The following is a 12,393-nucleotide window of genomic DNA, read 5'->3' on the forward strand; positions in this document are numbered from 1 at the left end:
ATTCATTAACACTTGCTGAACATTTCTGAAGACCAAACAGTGAGGCAAAGGGTGATGAATTTCAGTTGTGGCAACAGTGACAGTGGGTCACCTTTGCTAGTGCAGATCGCTACAAGCAAGCTCAGCATGCAATTGTTCATTGCTGATGGAAATGCAGAACTAATGGTGGTACCTATGTTGGAAAAAAAAAGTGTTTTGTAACTGAGAATTTGCTTTATCAAACAATGTTATTGTGCTCTTTGTACCTGTTGTATTTTCCATGGAAATAAAAAGGAGGCATTACTTTCAGAACACCCTACTTAAATAGATAGGTTTGAAGTTGCTGTGAGTGCATGCTGCCAGTTCTAACTGGTAACAGAATGTTTTGCATATGATTTGGATGAGAATTTGCATGTGTTCTCTTTATCTTGTCAAATCTAAAAAGTAAGCAGTGTCCATTGCAAATGGGATCCTGGGCTCCATCAGGAGAGAGGTGGTCAGCAGGGACAGGGATGTGATTGTCCCTCTCTACTCGGCTCCTGTGAGGCCCCATCTGGAGTACTGCGTCCAGGTGTGGAGCCCTCAGTACAAGAAAGACATGGAGATTTTGGAAAGGGTCCAGAGGAGGGCGACTAAGATGATCAGGGGGCTGGAGCACCTCCCCTATGAGGACAGGCTGAGGGAGTTGGGCTTGTTCAGCCTGGAGAAGAGAAGGCTGCGGGGTGACCTCATTGCAGCCTATCAATACCTGAAGGGAACCTACACCCAGGAGGGGAGTAAACTCTTCAAAAGGGCTGACAATAGCAGGACTAGGGGAAATGGATCCAAGTTGAAGGAGGGAAGATTTATGTTGGATGTTAGGGGGAAGTTCTTTACAAGGAGAGTGGTTAGGCCCTGGAACGGGCTGCCCAGGGAGGTTGTGGATGCCCCGTCCTTGGACGTGTTCAAGGCCAGGTTGGACGGGGTCCTGGGCAACCTGATCTAAATGTGTATGTTTGGTGGCCCTGCTAGGCAGAGGGGTTGGAACTACATGATCCTTGAGGTCCCTTCCAACCCGGGTGATTCTGTGATTCTGTGATTCTGTGTGTGATCTCTGATTTTTAATGGGATTTAAAGCAATATAATGATGTCTCATGCTTCCCCCATGAAAGCATTCTCTTACAAACATGCTGCTTTCAACTTTTACTGGACCAGGTAAGAATGAACAATCCAGCACCCACTTTGCTACAGCGGCACCTGCCTTTTTCACAACTTGGGCTAGCTCAGTATGTAGAGGAGACTGAGTTTTGCTGATAGAGGAAGAATATGCATCCCAGAGCAAGTCTGCTGCTGCCTGCTCTTGCAGCCCAGGAACTTTCCTTATGCTGGCCGAAGGGTAGAGTGTGAGGGATGCGCTGCAGAAAGCTTGTCCCAGCCGCAAAAGGCAGAGGTGCAGAGTACGCACTGCTGGGTGCTGTTGGCAGGAGTGAGCACAGCTCCTTCTGGGGCAGCCTCTCCCTCCAGTAGCAGGGATGAGATTTAAGGGAGATGCATGATCACAGCTGGGTGCACTGGCAGCAGGACAGCCTGTATTTCACCTGTATCAGCACAGGCAGTCCTGCAAAAAACCTGAAGTGAGAAAGATGAGTGGTCCTTCTTACTTTGTCCTGTTGGTATATAAACCAGAGAGGTGTGCATGTATCTGAAAAGGTGCTGGCCCTGGCTGCTGGGGAGGAATGAGGAAGTGTTAGTATGTAATAAACTACAGTGTAATTAAATTCACTCTCATGTTCATACTCCTTCTCCATACATACTATGGATGTATTAGAATACATTGGTGTAATCTAACTTTCAGTTTTCGTGTTTCTTTTGTTGCAAGCCAAAGCAGCTTGCAGTTCATTATGTTAATCCTAGTCCCTCTGAATTTGGACTCAGAATGGAGTCAAGGTGTTGATTAAACAAGGAAGTACTTTTATTTATTAAAAGAGAGGCAAGCAAGAGAGGGAAAACAAGAGAGAAGAAAAGGAAGGAGAGAAGGAAGGGGAAAGGATGGGAGGGAAAGGGAAGGAAAGCTTAAGGGGAAGTGGAGTGGAGGGAAGAAGAGGTCTTCTCCTCCTGGGATGGTTGAGGATGTGGTGGGATGAGCACAGCTGGCTGTGGGTTTGGCAATGCCTTTTATGCCATAGCATGGTTCCCTTCAATTGGCCCAGGAGCTATTGCTGGGATTAGAGTGTTTGACCTCAGGCATTGTGCACATACCAGCCATGTTTCTCCCTTCATATGGTGGTCATGGAGGGTCATTGTTGTGGCGGGTGGGGACCTGAGACCAATTAAGCAAGGTCTCTGCTTCCTGGCTTCTCCATTGTGCTTGGGCACGGCATGTGTTTGTTCTGCACCTTTCACAAGGTTGGTACAGTACAGTGTTCTGAGGCCTTCACAAGGTTGTTACGGTTTTGTCTCTAGTCACCACTTAGCTGCAAGTCCACCTCTTCGCCAATCAGAGAGAGAATTCACAGTGCTCCCAATTCTGTACTGTGTTGTCACAGAGGCTGAGCCAGAGAGAAATGTCACTTCATTGCTATACCTTTAAAAATACATAGATTCTTTGACAAAAATGTGGATATCCAAGCAAGAAAGGAAGCTGGTGGACTCACAAATTCTGGCAAGTAGAGTCCAATCAAAACCTGCAATACAAAAGGGTTGTTTTTATTTTGTCTGTTGGATCTAAGAGAACGAAGTGCACTGTTTTTATCATAAAATCATAGAATGGCTTAGATTGGAGGGGATCTTAAAGATCATCTAGTTCCAAACCCCTGCACAGAGAAGCTGTGGATGCCCCATCGCTGGAGGCATCAAAGGCCAGGCAGGATGAAGACTTGGGCAGATTGATCTGGTGACAAATAACCCTGCCCATGGCAAGGCTTTTCTATTTCCTAGTAGTTTCCTTTAACTAAAATGTATAATTGTATCACCACTTGTAAATAAGTTTTATAGATTAAAGAAATGGGAAAAGCCCTTTACCTGATGTGGAATTGTTGAGTACAGCCACCGAGGAATATATTACAGAAAAGTTTCCAGAATTAGGGACAGTTTGATATTGAACTAATTTGTGGAAGGCCCAAAATATATGTCAGTATTCAATTCTGTAGAATTTTTACTCCAATATCTGCTGAGATAACTGCATGGGGAGTATGTAGATGACTTCACTTGGCAAATGCTCTGCTGAAGAGCTCAGCATCTGATGGCTGGGGCACTGTGGCAGCAGCAGGCTTTCCCTGCAGCTCTAAGCTGACACCAAGCAGCTACATCTAACTTACTGCAGTACTCATGGTGCTACATCTGGGTCTTGGTCTGCTCTCTCTCCTGTCTTCAGCTCTAGCTTGTCTCCTCTCCAAACCCAGGAGAGCAAAAACAGCTGAAAAGCATTTCATGTGTTACACAGCTGGAAGACCTTCTTTTTGATCCTTCCAGGAAGCAAGCTAAAAGACACCAGCTTGTTTGTCTGGTGTTAGACCTGTGATGCATTTTCTTGGCTGTGTAGGGTGTAGGAAAGGAGTTGCTCTTCTAACTGCCACTTGTGCCTTGCACTCACTGGTGGGAGTCTGTGTGGGAGCCATCAGCCTTACCACACTTTCGAGATGAGTCATCAGCAAGCCAAAGCTGGAAGAGGAGTCAGAAAGAGCACAAACTAAGCCTCAAAATTAAGGTAATATACCTATAAACGCTTCAAGCAGCTGTGAATCAGTTCCCCATTTCATAAAGCATTTCCAAATTTATCACCTTGTTTCAAGCCTAAAATTGTTGAATGCCAGTTATAACCACTGTGGTTTTTTATATCTTTGTTTCAACAATAAAACAATGTTCTGATATCAGCTAGAGGTTGTAATATAGCTTGGAAAAAGCGAAATACTTCCACTGAGATTTTCTAATCACCTGGCTTGAATTCATGGCTCCTGGCTGAATTGCTGAATAGTTCGTTTGTGAAATAGCACAAGTGATTTCAGATCAGTTGAACATCAGTGTGTCTCCATGTTTTTACTGGCAGTGACAAACTATGTTTCATTTGCAAATTTTACCGGCAAAGTTTTCAGGTCAGCAATAGACTGTAGATGTTTTAAGAGAAAAAATATGTTAAGGATTATGATCAGATCCCTGTGGAATCTCAGTAGAATCAGCCCAGCTCACTTATCTCTTCATTAAACGCTGAAGTAGATTTGTCAGTGAGTACTATGCTAGCTCTCTGTGATGTAAGCTTTTGAATTCGAGTGCAGTGTAGACAGAGTAAGTCAGCTGTCTTGGGAAAATATTCCAAGATTAAGTTTCATCAAACAAACCATCTTTTCCTTTCTAGATTATCACTTTTATTATATTATTCCTGTGGAAACCAGTTATACTTCTGATTATCGTAACAGATTAACAATTTTACAGTTGTTCATAGCTATAATTGTTATAGCTATTTTCAGATACTGAAATTCTACCAGAATTCTTTTCATTTTTCCCATATAATGCTAAATAAGACCTTATGCGAAGCCGCTTGACAATGATTAACAGTTATCTTCACACTATCATGTTGAAAATGTCTAACTTTAATAAGTCTCCTTATTCTGTCCCAGATGATAACTTTTTACTCAGCTCGTAACACTTCAGAGACTGACACCTTGCCTCATCCCAAAAGTGGCATCAGTAAGACCTTCCCAGTTGCCACCCTTCCTTTCCTCTGATTGCATCTAAGTTGGCTGTGCCAAGGGGCTAAGCTAGCCACCCGTGAAGCACCTAGTCAACCTACACCATTCTCTGAGCATCTTACCTCCAACACTCTCTTCCACTATTTGACAGCACCTTAAAAATTACTCCTTTGAGGAGCCTGTCCATATGATTTATTTAATTTTGTTCTTTTCCCAAATTTTTGAAGTCTTCTAGGAACTGCCAGTGAATGGAGGATTTAAAGTATTCATTGTCAGCAGATGCAATAAGATCTTTTCCTGAAACTATTTCTTGCTGTTTTTCTACTTAGCAGTCCACAGCTAGTTTAGTCCACTCATCTTGCACACAAGTCCCTCATGGAGAAGGGAAAAGTTCCCTGAATGCTCCTCAGCATATTGTTAGTACTTCCTACATGATGATATTTTTTTAATAGTATCACAGAATCATAGAATCACCAACGTTGGAAAAGACCTACATCATCCATCCAACCATCCAATCTAATCACCAATAGTTCTCACTAAACCATGTGCCTCAACACAAAATCCAGACATTCCTGGAACACCTCCAGGGTTGTTGACTCCACCACCTCCCTGGGCAGCCCATTCCAGTACCTAACCAGTCTTTCAGAAAAAATAATATTTCCTAACATCCAGCCTAAATCTCCCCTGGCACAGCTTGAAGCTATTCCCTCCAGTCCTATCACCAGCTACATGAGAGAAGAGGCCGACCCCCAGCTCACTACAACCTCCCTTCAGGTAGTTATAGAGAGCAGCAAGGTCTCCCCTGATCTTCCTCTTCTCCAGACTGAACAACTCCAGCTCCTTCAGCTGCTCCTCATATGGCCTGTGCTCCAGACCCCTCATCAGCTTCATCGCCCTACTTTGAACCCGCTCCAGGGCCTCAATGTCTTTCTTGCACTGAGGGGCCCAAAACTGGACACAGTACTCAAGGTGCGTCCTCTCCAGAGCTGAGTAGAGGGGAACAATCACAGCCCTGTTCCTGCTGGCAACGGTGTTTCTGATGCAAACCAGGATGCCGTTTGCTTTCTTGGCATATGCCTGGTTTCATTCTGTTTTTGTAGGGATTTGAGGCTTATTCTCTTCATACTACATCAGCATAGGACAGAATAGAAATAGAGAATAGAAATTACAGCATGGGAATCAGTATATCCTAATGTAATCACTGCTAACTTGGTAATGCATAACAGCTGGTAAGTGTACAACAACATAATGGAAAATGTAACTGATGTTGCCTAATCACATTTGCAACATTTTCTTCCCCAAAGCTGTCTAATTATTAATATGAAAATGTGCAAAATGAATCAAAAGAGATGCAAGAAATCCTTCCATCAAAAAACAGCTGGCTCCCACTTCAGTTGCTGACCTTTTTTTTACAGATTTAACCAGTACTGTTTGCTAGCCTGAGCTCAATTTAACAGCTTCCCTAAGATGTGTGCATTAAGTTACAAGCCATAATAGGCTGCAGCTGCAGAAAGGTGCACTTGTAACTTATGAACTTTGTTTAAATGGTATGGTTTCACTGATTATGTGCCGTAGCTTGATTTAAGACATGTAAGACAACTTTACTAGCCTCTCTCTGAAGAATCTTTTTTAATAGATTTTGTATTACGCATTTCTCTTATTCAGAATGCTTGTATTTTTCCTTTGCATTCACATATTAAATTAAATCCACAAAAGCAGTTAAAAGGACTCTCAGAAACAGCTGTTTTGAGTTTTAAAATGACAAAGTAGGTGGTTATCTTGTGTGTATTCTTTATATTCTACTCTCTCAGCAGCAAAATGTTGTCAAGTCTATGACTCCATTCTGTATTAGCAGCAGAGGTACTTGGCTCCTGCCCTCTCAATCATGGCAGTATGCTGTTAATTGTGTGTTTGCCTTGACTGAGGAAGGTGCGTAGCTAGTTTTTTTAGCAGCAATCCACAGAAGATTGGAAACAATTTTTTTTTTCATTATGGCATCAGTTTGATGCAAACTTACGTAATTCAAGTTCAAGAGTTCTGTTTCCCACTTAATTGAGAATTTGACCCCAAAACTTCCATGAGCAGAAGTAAGACATTTCCTACTCAATGAGAAATTGACTGCAAAATAGTGCTATGTTGTATGATACGTGTTATCATTTAATCCTCTTCCAAATCTGGCTCACATAAAACAGCATTTCTGAAAAGTGAAAAAAGCTCAGAGTTCATTTAGGGTAAATGCAGCAGAACAACCCATGTATTTCTGCAGAACCAGAGCTTCCAAGTAGCCTGTTCAAAAAAAAAAAAAAAAAAAAGCCTACCTTTGTAGACTATGAAAGCTTCAAGCAAACTACCAAGATTTGCACTATAGGACAGCCACAGTGCTATCACCTGCCACAATGCTCAGTCCCTGGACAAGAAATTTCCAGGCTATTTAGAAAGCACAGAAGAGGAAAAGAGTGATCTTCTCACTTCATTACCATACATTACAGTCAGCATCATAAATCATAGAATCACAAGGTTGTCTAATCTAAACCTCCTCTAGTACAACTTGTGGCCATTTCTTCAGGTCCTGTTTGTTGCCTAGGAGCAGAGGCCAGGTTCCCCAGAAGAATACTTTGAAGGTCCATGTCAAAGGCTTTGCTGAAGTCTAGGTAGACTACATCAACAGCCTTTCCCTTGTCTACCAGGCTGGTTACCCAGTCATAGAAGGAGATAAGGTTGGTCAAGCACGACCTGCCTTTCATGAACCCGTGTGGCTGGGCCTGATCCCCTGGACGCCACGCACATGCCTTGTGATCTCACCCAAGATGATTTGCTCCATAACCTTCCCTGGTACCGAGGTCAGGCTGACAGGCCTGTTGTTCCCTGGATCTTCCTTACGGCCCTTCTTGTAGGTGGGAGTCACACTGGCAATCCTCCAATCCTCTGGGACCTCTTCAGATAACCAGGAGTGCTTTTAAATAGTAGAGAACAGCTTGGCAAACACGCTTGTCAGCTCCCTCAGCACCCTAGGATGAAGTCTGTCCTGTCCCATGGACTTGTGACAGTCCGGATGGAAGAGGAGCTCTCTAAGTGTCTCCACCTGAATCACTGGGAATATATTCTGCATAGCATCCCGGACTTTCAGATCAGGGTGTAAATTGCCCTGAGTATAACTGATCTGCCTATTAAAGGCAGATATAAACAAGGCGTTGAGGACCTCAGTCTTCTTATCCTCAGTGGTCACATTCCCTGCTGCATCAAGTAAAGGATGGAAATTCCTCCTGGTTCTTCTCTTACCATTGATATATTTATAAAAATTACTGCAGTGGGCAATCTGAGTTCAAGTTGGGCTTTTGCCCTCCTAACTTCCTCCCTGCATACCATAGCAACTTCCTGTTAATCTCCACAAGTAGCCTGTCCCTTCTTCCAGAGGATCTAGACTCTCTTATTTCTTCCAGAGTTTCGACAGTAGCTCCTGGTTCATCCACACTGGTCTTCTCCTACGGCTTGCCTTGCAGCATTCAGGGACAGCCTGTTCTTGCACCTTTAAGATTTCCATCTTGAGGAGCATCCAGGCTTCCTGGACCCCCTTACCCTTAAGGAGTGACTCCCAAGGGACCCGTGCTACAAGCCTCTTGAACTGCTAATTAAGAAAGATCAGGAGGGTAGGGATAAAATGGATAAAACATTGTCTGTTTGTATGGGGGAGACTTGGCTTTGCCTTCGTTTCAGTCCAAACTGTTAACTAATTACAGCAACTGACAATGTACGAAATAATATCTTTTAAAGAACCAAGGATTTAATCATGAAAAAAGTTGGTTGTCAGTGCATATAAATACTACAGTCATTATCTTAAAAATTCAGTCACTTCATAATTGTCTTTCAAAATTCAAGAACCAATTACAGGAATGAGAATGATCTTTGACAGTAAATTGTACATTACTGAGTTGTGTTTTGTTAAGCCTCCCAAGTGAAGGCAAATCTTGCTGTTTCATTTATATACTGCTACTGCTTCTGACAGTTCTCACTTTTTTCTACAATGCCTTATTAGACTCAAAGCACACTGGATGCAAAACACAATGATCAAACAACATTCTTCTTGGAATCTTAAAAAAAAAAAAAAAAAAAAAAAGACACACTATTAAAGGAAAAACGGATCCTGAGAAATCTTAATACAATATTAGTCATCATGGTATTATCTCAGAAGAGCAACAGGGCACAATTAATTGCACACTTGAATGCGTGTAAGCATTTTTTTCATCTTAAATTACAGCAAATCAACATGATATATAATGAAAATGGACAAATTAGTGCTTGTTAGGCATAAAAACAAATGTGTTTTTAGTAGACCACTACTACATAACATCATGTATGAACTTGAGGACAACATATTTAGGCTTATATATAAAAAAAGAATTTCTGAAATTGCTTTAATTATGTATTAGAAATGGATATGCTGGTTTAACCTCATGACAATAAATGTAGTGATTAAAGCTACACAATAGATTTAAATAAGCTGAACTAAATCAAAACATAAAGAATTCTGGACAAAAAAAAAAAAAAAAAAAAAAAAAAAAAAAAGCAACCTGTGTGATGAGACTTTGGTGTTGCGGCCACATTCTGTAGTTTAACCTGATACAACTTCACCCTCATCAGAGTTTTGAGGTGCTGGCTTTGAATGGGGCTGAAAAAAAACAGCAGAAAGTGGTAGTTTGAGATTCTGGCACTAGATAAGCATCTCCATGTATTCCCATTACCAGCCTCACATCTCAACTAGGTTTTATCCTTACTCTCTTCATTACAACCCGTGTTATCCAGTGCTGGATAGCTGCATAGCTTGCTAATTTGACAGACATTAATTCTAATTAGAAGTATTACTTCTCAGCTGCTGTTTCAGTGTTAATCGTATCAGTGCAACCTGTAATAAGGTACTCATTGCTTCGTAGCCCTCTGGTAAAATATTGCTTTATCTGTACAGTTTGCAATGGCAGAAAGTGTTTTGTTTCAGCAAAAAGGAGGGAAAGTTCCTCATTTCCATTGGTGTACTGCAGTAAAAAGATGTACTTCTCTATAGTGCTTGAAAAGTTTTTTGAATCTCAAATTTGCAGAGGAGTGAGAACTTTCTGTCAAGCAAGAAATGCAGGCTGTCCAAGTATTCAGTTACTCTCAAAGTCACAAAGTAGAGTGGAAATTAAAACAAAGTTTTTACTCTGAACTTTTATAATTGCTGTAGAATTGACAGCAGAAGAGAAAGAAGTATCATACACACACTACAGTTCAGTACTAGCTGTACAGTATTCAGCTGTTCAGTACAGCTGTCTATTGCTACTGCTGGCGTGAAACTGCCTGAATGCCTTCTGTTTCCAGTATGGACCACTTAGACCACAGTTGTGTTCTGGTAGGAAGCAAAGCATGGCATTTACACATCATTCCTATTAAGTGTGGCTAGCACATTACAATTTTGGGACTTGGACTGAATAAAAATGGATCAGTATTGCCTGGAACTTCCCTGTGTGGCTTTGCTTATTGCAGCATACATGTTCTTAAAATAGTCAGTAGTTTCAGCTAAACAGGAAACTAACATCCATTTATTTGTCAGCTGCGTAACATTCAATCTCATGATTATGTGGCTGAAATCAATTATTTTTTATTTTTAACAAAAGTACCATACAGGCTTAGTGACAAGGCAAGTAGAAGTACCACAGGTACCACAGGTGTACCACAGTACACCACTGTACTTGTTATTTCTGTGGTCTTTGGATTATGTAATTTGTAATTTGTAATGACTGCACTCTTGGACAATTGCAATTTCCTAAACCAGAGGTGTTCTTGAAGTTTGAATAGCTTGAATAGCTTTCTGTTGCTATATATGTCAAAACCAATGCAGGACTGAATGTGTCTAAACCCATTCCTTATTGTAATGGCAGCTTCTACTAAATTGTCAGTTTTAAAGCTTGAAAATTCATGAAATTTATGTTTAAATATCAGCTTTTACTTAGTGGGGTTTAAATTAGATTGCTATCCAATGTCTGTGTGCATGCTCTGTGGAGCAAGAGACCTCGTAGCAAACATCCAGACATTGACATCAATGAGATACTCACTGCCAGAGAGTATCTAAAGCACTTCTTGAATAGGTGGGTCCCGTCCTGCAGTCTCTGCTACTGAGTGTTGACTCCCAGTTTTTCTCTCACATTTGTAACTACCCTTCATAGTATAGAAGCAGGCTCACCAATTATAGAAGATTGCTCATTTCCTCTGTATTGCCAAGTACTGATTTTCAGAAATCAACAATAGCATAACATACCCCCCTTATTGTCAAGAAGGGAATAATTCAGAAAAGCAGAACTCTGTTTCCATGATTAAGAGATTCTCTCTGTTTCAGTCTTTCTCCAAGTTCATCTGCACATGACAAACAGTTATCCAGCATGCTTCCTTTTACAAATGTTTCTATGCAGGTAGCCCTCTTCCACATGGTATACCAACATCCCAAAGTTTTAACAGAACACCAGAGTAGATGGGAGCCATCCCGTGACACTGTTGGAAATCAGCATTGTGCTCCAGCTGCTGCCCCGCACCTCCCCATGCTCAGTGCGCTGTATGCACATCCTCACCTCCTGAGCACATCAGGGAGAGCTGGTGATGAACACACTCTGTTCCTCTGTCCGTCTCCTGGCCCAGGACAGCTACTGCACATCAGAACAGTGCTGCACCAAACACAGAAACAAGCGACAACAAAATTGGAGATCACACAGCTCCTCTTGCAAGAAAGAGCAATGCTCCATCTGTAGTTTGCATGGGAACTGCCACCACCGTCTCCTGTCTCAAAATGGTTTCCCTTTCCTTTCTTCCACCACCAGCCAGCTCAGGCTGGATGAAGAAAGGGGAAAGCTAAGAAGGAAAATTATCTCTGTCCTCATTTATCTTTTGAATGCCACTGACTCCTGCACGAACTGTTATCAATTGGTTTTATGGTAACAATTACAATACTTGCTCTGGGTAACTACATGAGATCTTTTTGTGAATGGGTAAAAAGAAATTAAAGTATAACATTTTCTCTTGTTTGAAAGTGAACAGCTCCACTCTTGCTATGGAATCAGAGTCCCAACATGCTGTCACAAAAAAACCAATGCTGCTGACCTGGAATGAATGACCAATAGCAGCCTGTAATCCCTGCAGGCCCACAGCCTATGACTCTGGAACACAATTACACTGTCATGCCAGCAGGAACTGCTGGTGAAAGCTTTTATATTAATAATGATTTATAAAGATTCAGCTTCATAAATCTGCATTTCTTGTGTAACATAGAAAACACTAAGGATCAAGGACTTGTGCTGCATCTTACATTCAGATTTTTTTGTCTTTGGCAGTGAATGTTGTAGCAATATTGCAAGAGTTCTGGGAAAGCAAACAGAAGTCGGCTGTACTTCCAAGTGAAGGTATCATTGTGTATGAGTCACTGAGCAGCCTGGGCCCGCCATTTGTGAGTTATGTTACCTTGCCTGGAGGAAGTTGCTTTGGTAACTTTCAGGTAAGTGTCAGCTTCCAATCTTTGTCAGGGGACATTTTTTTCTGAAAAGAGTTTTGCTATGGAATATACAGGGCAACTATTTCTATAACATGGTATTGCAGTTCCATACCTGACTCTTCCAGCCTAGCACTGTCCCATATCTCAGTGATTTCAGAGCAACAAACTAGCTGAAAGAAAATAGCTCAGTTCTGGGAATTAATTGGGCATGGAATGATTTTACCAACCTCATTTCTGTTTTTT

At 41.6% G+C, this 12,393-nt stretch overlaps 1 protein-coding gene across 1 annotated transcript in view; it reads left to right on the forward strand.

The window, feature by feature from the left end:
- Positions 1–12,393, forward strand: part of LIX1 (limb and CNS expressed 1) — a gene marked incomplete at both ends in the record, with an annotated part of 33,074 nt that overhangs the window by 2,664 nt on the left and 18,017 nt on the right. The window contains one exon of the mRNA XM_079548462.1: positions 11,993–12,153. Within this exon, the coding sequence (XP_079404588.1) occupies positions 11,993–12,153 (161 nt within the window). The remainder of the gene's footprint in view (positions 1–11,992; positions 12,154–12,393) is intronic.

Source organism: Tetrao urogallus (assembly GCF_951394365.1).
Source record: "Tetrao urogallus genome assembly, chromosome: Z".
Lineage (NCBI taxonomy): Eukaryota > Metazoa > Chordata > Aves > Galliformes > Phasianidae > Tetrao > Tetrao urogallus.